General features: G+C 44.7%; 1 protein-coding gene across 4 annotated transcripts in view; it reads right to left on the bottom strand.

Moving 5' to 3' along the window:
• Positions 1 to 2,473: 2,473 nt before the first annotated feature.
• Positions 2,474 to 10,122, bottom strand: part of appl1 (adaptor protein, phosphotyrosine interaction, PH domain and leucine zipper containing 1) — a 96,407-nt gene continuing 88,758 nt past the window's right edge. For all 4 annotated transcript variants that reach the window (XM_038812823.1, XM_038812825.1, XM_038812824.1 and 1 more), the window contains one exon: positions 2,474 to 4,876. In XM_038812823.1, the coding sequence (XP_038668751.1) occupies positions 4,724 to 4,876 (153 nt within the window). In that variant the 3' untranslated portion in view covers positions 2,474 to 4,723. The remainder of the gene's footprint in view (positions 4,877 to 10,122) is intronic.

Here is a 10,122-nt window from a genome sequence, read left to right as displayed (position 1 = left end):
GGGAGTATTCAAAACCCAGGAGCGAACTTTGGAATGCCTGCTCTCAACTGTATTTTGCAATTTGGTATAATGAAGGAACGATGTGAGGACGAGTGGAGTCCCGGACACTTTTGTGATGATTTTAAACAAATTAAATGTTTATTAAACAGTGAAACACTAGAATGTCAACTCAAAATACATGTAACTACATTAATGACTATCCACAATATCTTTAAATTGACCCAGTTCCAAACCTCTCTATATTCTTAACCTCAAAGCTAAATGTCCCAAACAACATCCCATAGGTTTTTAAATTATCAGCGAATTCAGAAGCAGTTACACCAGGCACCACTATCTTTTGGGGTTGCTTCTCATTTAGAATAAAGACAACTGGCTTCTCAAAACACCTTTTCTTCAGGGACAGTGTGTTGGGTGTGGACACAGATTCCTGCCATGTGGGCTTCCATCTTAAAACAGCTACCGTGCATAATTCCCTCTGATATACTGTTTTTCCTTTTGTCTTACCTTATCTGAACTAACTTTTGCAGATTTTCCTCTTCATTATCTTTATTACTTTAGAATGTAAATGTGAAATTCACCCCATCTTTTTTGCACATTTACCATCACTACTTTAATTTTTGAACTCATCTCCCATTGTTACTAACTTGCCTCAAATAAACATTTGTTCGGTGTTGCTAGGCTAATTAGCATATCAAATCCCTACTTCTATCCACACAATGTGTCTTTTTATTCCAATTTCCGTTTTAAAAAGCTTGTTTTTCCTTTAAACATCAACCACCAGAATGCATTTCAAATTATTGGATTTCTTAATTTTCCCATTTTATCACTATGTCCTAAAATAGTTTTTGAAACATTGACCATATTCTATGTCGGGTCAAACACGAGGTGCATTCTAGGCAGAAATAACAAGTGGAGCATCTCAATATTACATCAGCGTCTCAATTGCTGCATCTTCAATGTTAATTTAAAGATTTAGTAACTCCTTCTGCTCTAACAAAACAGGAAGGCAGAAACCTGAAGTGTCAGGTTGTCTCAGCTGGTTGTACTCCTCACCATATATCCAAATATGTGCACTTCCAGCAGGGCTTGCTGAACAGAAATCAAAAAGCAGGAATCTTAATTTCTACTCCCTAACTTAAGTATGAGATCAATTGACAGGATTTGTTGTTGCCTTTCTGAAATCAGCCCATTCAGATTAAAACAATGACTGGGCCATGGCCTTTTGTGGCTCAGTTACTCACTGAATAAAGTTACTAAGCGATTTACAAAGTTATTTTCCAAATTCCCAAACATAAATAAGTACCAAAAAGAAAACACACAGAAATGCGCACTCAAGTGTTTTATTCGTTTGATTTGGGATGGTGAAATACAAAATGTGGATCTTTAGAAAACACTATTCTATAAATTAATAAATCAATTAGAGGGGATTTTTAAACTTGTAATACTTCTATGGTTTTTAAAAAAAATTCTAATTAAGGGGCAATTTAGCGTGGCCAATCCACCTACCCTGCACATCTTTGGGTTGTGTTGTTGAGACCCACACAAACACAGGAAGAGTATGCAAACGCCACACGGACAGTGACCCGGGGCCGGAATTGAACCCGGGTCCTCAGCGCCGTGAGGCAGCAGTGCTAACCACTGTGCCACCCTGCCGCCCTTAGTACTTCTACATTAAGACAATCTGGGCTGGTGGTTAGAATAGGCCTAGTTTTAATACATTAGATTTTTTTTTAAACTGGTTCTAAGTTTAAATATTCAAATTCAGAATTTACAGTCTTCGTGGAAGCTGTACTTCATAATTAGATGATGCATAGTTAGGGCAGCACGGTAGTACACATGGTTAGCACTGTGGCTTCACAGCGCCAGGGTCCCAGGTTCGATTCCCCGCTGGGTCACAGTCTGTGCGGAGTCAGCACATTCTCCCCGTGTCTGCGTGGGTTTCCTCCGGGTGCTCCGATTTTCTCCCACAGTCCAAAGGCATGCAGGTTAGGTGGATTGCTAAATTGCCCTTAGTGTTATTGAGTTATGGGGATAGGGTGGACGTGAGGGCTTAAAGTGGGTCGGTGCAGACTCGATGGGCCGAATGGCCTCTTTCTGCACTGTATGTTCTATGTATCTATGTATGTAAATTCACTGAGGCAAGGCTATATTTATAACTATATTTGAAGAGGAATGTTGTTACCTTAAAATAGATCATTCTGAAAACGTGTAGGTGTTACAGAATTTTTTTTGCTGATAATTTTATAGTTACAATGTGCTTTATTTCAACAAGGTGCTGTGGTCTGTGCTTACAGTACAAGTTTTATCCTTCAAGGTGAATATCAAGCCTATAATATAATGTAATTTAATGCAAGTGATTTTGCTTCTTTGGCATGTTGATAAATTTTGCGTAAATCATACTAACGCCACATTTAAGCCAATTAAGAATTAAAATAGGAAAATCGCAATTAGTGCGTCACTCAATGATACGACATAGTTCTTTTACATTTATATATAATTCAACTGTAGTACCATAATATGAGAAAATGAGCCATTCCGATCTTAATATAAGGGACAACCATTTGGTAGCATGCAGCGGTTGCAAACAACCTCAAATAAAACCACATTACTTCATTACAAAATACAACATGAATCAACTACAAGCTCACACCTACTGCATGATACAAGTGATGGACACTGTAGAACTGTAAAACAGCTTTGTGGGAATACAGAGTAATATCTACTCTAAAGCTCGACCAAAGTACTTCGAATTTCTCACTGCTCAAAACCATTTCACAGTTGTGAATGATATCCTCAAAAGGTAATAAATAAGGATAATGTGCGACAGCCAGAGAAATAAAGCAATTTTCTGTGTTCCTAAAAAGATCCCCCCCCAACCCATTATTCAAAAATGTATATAAAATATATCATATTGCCCATTCACCCAATCTTAGAATTAAATTCAACAAAACATAAAATAGTTGTCAAAACTGTGATCCTGGCATAAATGGCCAAAATCAATTTGGCACCTTGCAGGTGGCTTAATTCAGTTTGAGCAAAAGTTAATTGAGGGCATCAGATCAATTTTAACTTCACAAAGCTGAATTCAAAATGTTCGACAATAGATCGGCTATAATAGTTGTAATATTGTGCATCAACCTACAGTCTACACTGTTACCCCATAGCTGTTGAATCTCAAATGGTGTGTCATAGTTGTGAAGCTTATAACAGATGTCCCAAAGAAAATATAACACTAGACTGTAAATCAGATGATTTCATTAAATGCACAAGACAACTGGACAAATTTTAAAAACGTGATTCACTTCTTAAGTAGAGCTCAACATACTCAATTATAAAGCAAGTATTAGTAAAGGGGAAAAAGAACTTCCATTCAATTTATCAAAAACAGTAATTGCTTCCTTTCTAAGTTATAATTTTATGAAGATACATACGAGATCTCTTAATTAAAAAAAACATGAACAATGTATGTATGCAAACTACACAGTATAAGGATGAAATGTATAAAATATAGAATACATAGTCCTTTACTTTCAAAAATTAAAGCTTTCAAATAAAAAGGCAAAGATATGCAGATAATTAGTAAGCAATCTATTGCAATTCAAAAAACAAACTTTACAGTGCTATCTTGATTGTTTTCCCTTATTGCATTAGTGGGTTATGATAGGCAAGCTGCAGGTTGAAAGGTTTTTAAAAGCTTCCATCACTTGGATTGAGCTGCCTAAAACAACTTTTACAAGTTAACTTTTAGATTAATTAGTGATCCTAATGTTTTTTATAACTATATTATTGTGATTCTGGCCTGAACTTGCAATTGTAATAATTGCAAAACTGTCAGCATTTGAACAAAGGAAGATAAGAAACAGGAGCAGGCCAATTAGCCCTTCAAGCCTGCTCTGCCATTCATTGAGATTATGGCTGACTTTCTACTTCGACACCATTTTCTTGCACTACCCCCATATTCCATGATGTTTAGAATTTGTAGGTTTGCCACCATTACATTGAAATTGAAAGCAACATCTGGAGTCCACGCATGTGCAATTGACCATGAAAATCCAGAAGCTGCCATCAATAATTTTACGCTCTTCCATAGTATCTGCTGCCAAAGTCCAGGAAGACCGTAATCAATTGGAAATCATTGCACCAATAACAAACTTACTCTTTTATTCTGTAATAACACTGTTAAAACCCCCCAAAATGTTACACCTTGTTAATGAGGTGTAACTAGATTTTTTAAACGGCACAATAAGTCAGAATTACTGCCAAAGAACTTCTCTGCAGGAAAACTAATTTTATATTTATGTAATGCCAAATCTTTCCTTATAAAAATTCCAGGTTACATTTTTTTTAAGTTTAATATGTTAGCTTCTAATGCATAAGTCTCCACCAGTTATTTAGCTCTCCATAAAATTTAAAGTGAAGTACAGTGTATTTAATTTCCCGATTTGCTAGCTATGTGAATAGTTTGATGTAATTCGCTGCTTACCCTGCTTGATGACATCACCTTTGTTGGTGCCTGAAGATTCCCATTACTTGGCACCAATTCAAACTAATGTCAAGAAAGGGGAAATCTACATCAGAGATTTCTGCAGCCAACATTCTTCAAGTTCAGAGGTAACTATCTCGTATTGCTGCTGACTGCAAAATCTGGGCTTTATTTAGTGCATGTCACCTGCTATTCTAAGAACACAAATGCGACCTGGTTAACATTTTCATTCTCAACACTTCAGGCTTCCACTTCCTTTTTCTTCTTTCCATCATCTCCTGCATCACTGTCTTCTGACTGGCTACTATTACCCATTGGTGCAAACTGGCCCTCACCACTGGTCTGGTTTGGTCGAGTGGAGGCAGCTATCAGGCGGCTTTGTTCCTCTAAATCCTGAAAACAACATTGTTTTAATATGGTTAGTTTCTCATGGATAGTAGGGAACCATGTTTTAAAACATGTTTCGAAGATTCCAATTAATAATCAACTAGATCAGGTTGATCACAAGAAGAAAACATCTAAACATAAACTAATGTTGTAGCTAACATGCCTACGAATCATATAAAATGATAAATCCTCAAGTCGCCACGGGTAGGAGACTTATTGGCTGCCCTCACATGTAATATATGTATTTAAAATTTGTTGCACACGGACTTCTGGTGGAGGCTATGAGGGAGTAAGTCGCACACTTGGTGGCTCCCACTCCGGTCGGACTTTTGGACCTTTTCCCCGACTTTTTTTACTCTTTTAAGCGCTGCATTGGAAAGTAATAGCACTCAGGCACTGAATCCATACAGAAGTGTATGGAACTAAGTAGTAGGAAGGATCACAAACAGCTGAAGAAGTGGGCAAGCAAGGGCAAAGGGGAGGCTGTGAGTGAAACCAATATGGCCGATGTCCAGACCCGGGCACCACCAGCTCAGCCGACAATGGAGCACCTGTTGCAGATTATGCAGGAGAACTTCCTAGCACTGAAAAGTGATCATTTGGAACCGCTCCACAAATCGTTTGCCCGAATGGAGAAAAGGCTGGATACCCAGGCTGAGAAGATCCAGGAGCTGGAGAAGATGGTGGAGGAGCAGGCAGAGTTTCAAAAGGTGACGGACATGGAGATTCGAAGGTTGAGAGACCAACAAAAAATGCTCCTGGAAAAGCTGGAGGACCTGGAGAACAGGTCTCGCTGGAATTTAAGAATCGTTGGCCTCTCGGCGGGGGGCTGAGGGGCTGGATGCTGCCATGTATGTGGCAGGTATGTTCCAGAAGCTGCTGGGGAACGAGGTGTTCCCTCACCCGCCGGAGGTGGACAGGGCACACAGAGCGCAGGTGAGGGAGCCGTGGCGAGGGGGTCTCTCACGAGCGATAGTGGTCCGGTTCCACAGGTTCCTGGATAAGGAGCGGGTTCTTCAATGGGCCAAAAGCACACGGAGCTGCAACTGGGACAATAGCACCCTGCGCATTTCCAAGACCTGAGCACAGAGGTGGCCAGAAGGAGGGCAGGCTACAGGCAAGATTTTATATAAGCAGGTGAAATTTGGGCTGCTCTATCCGGCGCGACTGTGGGTTACGCACGAGGGCCAGCACCATTATTTCGAGGAACCCGAGGAGGCGATGGTCTTTGCAAAGAGGCAAGGGCTGGTCCCGAGCTGAGGACTCTTGGACTCGTGTTGGAACTTTTAATTCTTTCTCTCTTGTTTCTGAGAGATGTCTGCATGTTTTTCCATGCTTTCGTATCTTGGTTTTTATGTGTTTTTTCTCTTCATGTCTTTTTTTTGCCTTTGTGTTTGAGTTGTGTTGGAAAAAGAGAATAGTTAGAATGGTTTGGATATGGGGGGTGTTTTTCAGGGAATTTTTGCGATCTTTTTCTGCATTCAGATAGGAATGGTTGACAGTGCCTGCTATTTTGTTTTGTATGACTTAAATTGCACTATTGTTGGGGCTGTCTCTGTCCTGTTTAGAGCATTTGTTCAAGCAGGGCTGATTTGGGGAAGTGGTGTGGATGGGCCGGGGAGGGGAGCCAGGAAACAATAGGTGAAAGACTCGCTGGTGCCGGCGTTGGGAGCCACCAGGCTAGCTGGGTGGGCTAGTCAACGGAAGCCAAGTGGGGGTTGTTAATTTAGCTAGTTTATGTCAGGGGTTAGGTTATAGGGTGGTGTTACTGGGGTGGGGGGTGGGAGTAGGTCTGCTGACGATGTTGGAAATTGGGCATGGTAATAATGAGGCGGCCAGGAGGCGGGCTAGAGGAAAGCGTGACACATGGCTTGGGGGCTGGCCAAAGAAAGGAGATGGCTGATCGGCATGGGGGGGGGGGGGGGGGGCGGGGGCAAGGTGCCCCCGACCAGGCTAATCACCTGGAATGTTAGAGGGCTAAACGGGCCATTCAAGAGGGCATGTGTGTTCGCGCATTTACGGGTTTTGAAGGCGGACGTAGTCATGTTACAGGAGACTCATCTGAAAGTGGCTGACCAGGTCAGATTAAGGAAGGGCTGGATTAGTCAGCTCTTCCATTCGGGGCGCGACACTAAGACCAGGTGGGTTGCGATCTTGATCAACAAGTGGGTCCAATTTGAGGTGGAGGGCACAGTTGCGGACAGGGGTGGCAGATTTGTTATGGTTAGAGGTAAGCTCGAGGAGGTGAGAGTAGTCCCGGTCAACGTATATATATGCTCCTAATTGCGATGACGTAGATTTTGTTAAGAGGTTGCTGGGGAAGATCCCTGACTTGGACTCACACAAACTGATCATGGGTGGGGACTTTAACACAGTTCTTGATCCTGGCCTGGACAGGTCGTGTTCAAAAACAGGTAGGGGCCAGCGATGGCAAAGGAGCTGAGAGGGTTCATGAAGCAAATGGGGGGAGCTGACCCATGGAGATTTAGTCGGCCGTCGGCAAAGGAGTTTTTGTTCTATTTTCACATCCACAAGGTGTATTCCCGAATCGATTTCGTTATCATGAGCAGGAACTTGCAGACTGGGATGACGGGTGCAGAATATTCGCCAATTACCATCTCGGATCATGCTTACTGGGTTGATCTGTAGATTTGCAAAGATAGTGTTCAGCGCCCACAATGGAGGCTGGAAGTTGGGCTGCTGGCGGATGAGGCGGTATGAGTGAGGCTGAGGAAATGCATGCATAATACCTGCAGGTAAATGATACTGGAGAAGTCTCAGCAGCGGTGCTCTGGGAGGCGCTGAAGGCAGTGGTGAGAGGGGAGCTGATTTCAATCCGAGCCCACAGGGACAGGACAGACAGTGTAGAAACGGACCGACTGGTTAAGGAAATTTTATGGATGGACAGGAGCTATGCGGAGTCCCCGAGGCCAGGGTTACTTAGAAAACGACAGAGGCTGCAGACCGAGTTTGGGTTTTTGTCTACAGGGAAGGCCGTAGAGCAGCTTAGAAGGGCAAAGGGCACAATATACAAGCATGGGGAGATGGCCAGCAGAATGCTTGCACAACAACTAAGAAAGAGAGAAGCGGCTAGGGAAACAGGAAAGGTAGTCGACGGGGAGGGAAACCTGGTGGGGACCCGGTAGGACTGAACAAGGTGTTCAGGGACTTCCAGAGCAAGCTGTACACCTCGGAATCCCCCACGGGACCGAAGGGCTGAGGCGCTTTTTGGACGGACTGACCTTCCCAAGAGTAGGTAGGGGGCCCCGATCAGGACTGAAGAAGTACTGAGGGACCTGAAGGTCATGCAGTCGGGTAAAACCCCGGGGCCGGACGGATACCTGGTGGAGTTTTATAAAAGGTTCTCCGAGATAGTGGGGCCAGTGCTGGGTGTTCAACGAGGCAAGAGACAAAGGGGTCTTACCCCCGACGATGTCGCAGGCCACTATCTCGCTTATACTGAAGCGAGATAAAGACCCGGAGGCATGTGGGTCCTATAGGCCAATCTCTTTTATTAACGCAGACGCTAAGTTACTGGCCAAGATCTTGGCGTCTAGAATTGAGGACTGTGTACCAGACGTGATTGCGGAGAACCAAACCTTCAGGCAGTACTTCTTCGGTCCTGATCGGTGCCCCCAGCCTGTCTACCCCTACCTATTCTTGGGAAGGTCAGACGTGATTGCGGGGGAAAGAGCAGGCAACTGGTGGCCAATCTAAGGAGGCTGCTCAATGTGATTATGATGTCCCCGGAGAGCGGGGAGGCAGAGGTAGTGGTTGCAATGGATGCCGGAAAGGTGCTGGGACGTTTTGGGTTCGAGGTGGGATTCATTGACTGGGTTAGGCTGCTATATCAGGCCCCAGAGACTAGTGTGAGGAGGAACAGGATGACATCTGACTGCTTCAGACTGCAACGCGGGACCAGACAGGGGTGCCCCCTCTCCCACTGCTGTTTGCGCTGGCTATAGAGCCGCTGGCAATTGCTCTGAGAGCTTCAAGGGACTGGAAAGAGCTGGTTCCAGGGGGAGTGGAACATAAAGTCTCGTTATATGCGGATGACCCGCTGTTATACGTGTCAGACCCAATGGCGGGGATGGACGGAATCATGGAAATCCTGAGGGAATTTGGTCGGTTCCCAGGATATAAATTGAACATGGCAAAGAGCGAGATGTGGGTAGTGCAGACGAGAGGTCAGGAGAGTAGGCTGAGGGGGGCTGCCACTCAGGACGGTAGGGAAAAGCGTCAGATATCTAGGGATACAAGCAACGCGAGACTGGGATAAGTTGCATAAGCTAAACTTGTCCCGGTTGGTGGAGCAAGTGAGGGACGAGTTACAGAGATGGGATGCGCTCCCGCTGTCATTGGCAGGGAGAGTGCAGACGGTGAAGATGTCGATTTTCCCGAGATTCTTGTTCATATTTCAGTGTCTCCCCATTTTCATTCCGCGGTCCTTTAAGAGGTTAGATAAAATTATCCTGGGATTTGTCTGTGCGGGGAAGGGGGTGAGGAAGGTGATGCTCGAGAGAAACCGAGGGGATGGGGGGCTGGCGTTGCCGAACTTTAACAACTACTACTGGGCAGCTAACATAGCCATGGTAAGGAAATGGATGGTGGGTACAGGGTCAGTTTGGGAGCGGATGGAGGCTGCTTCGTGCAGGGGCACCAGTTTGACAGCCTTGGTTACGGCACCTCTGCTGCTCCAGCCGGCACGGTACTCCACCAACCCTATAGTGGTGGCGGCTCTACGGATTTGGGGCCAGTGGAGGAAGCATATAGGGGAAGTGGGAGCATCGGTTTCGTCCCCAATCTGCGGTAACCACCGATTTGAACATGGCAAAGAGTGAGATGTGGGTAGTGCAGGCGAGAGGTCAGGAGAGTATCATTTTCATCAGTTTCATTTGCCCCGGGGAATATGGACGGTGAGTTCCAATTATGGCGGAGGGCAGGGATTGCAAGGATGGGCGATCTGTTCCTGGAAGGGAGCTTTCCTGAGCATGAGGGTGTTGGAGGAGAAGTTTGGGCTGGTGAGCGGGAATGACTTCAGGTACTTGCAGGTGCGGGATTTCGTACGCAGATTGGTACCATCCTTCCCACGCCTCCCACCAAGGGGATTCCAGGACAGGGTAGTTTCCAGAGGAGAGGTGGGAGGGGGGAGAATCTCCGACATTTATAAAGAACTAATGGGAGCAGAGGAGACACAGACCGAAGAACTGAAGCTTAAGTGGGGGGAGGAGCTGGGAGGGGGGGGGGGGGGA

This window comes from Scyliorhinus canicula, chromosome 11 (assembly GCF_902713615.1).
Source record: "Scyliorhinus canicula chromosome 11, sScyCan1.1, whole genome shotgun sequence".
Lineage (NCBI taxonomy): Eukaryota > Metazoa > Chordata > Chondrichthyes > Carcharhiniformes > Scyliorhinidae > Scyliorhinus > Scyliorhinus canicula.
The sequence above is the reverse complement of the archived record's forward strand: the minus strand, read 5'-3'. Positions and strand labels throughout refer to the sequence as shown.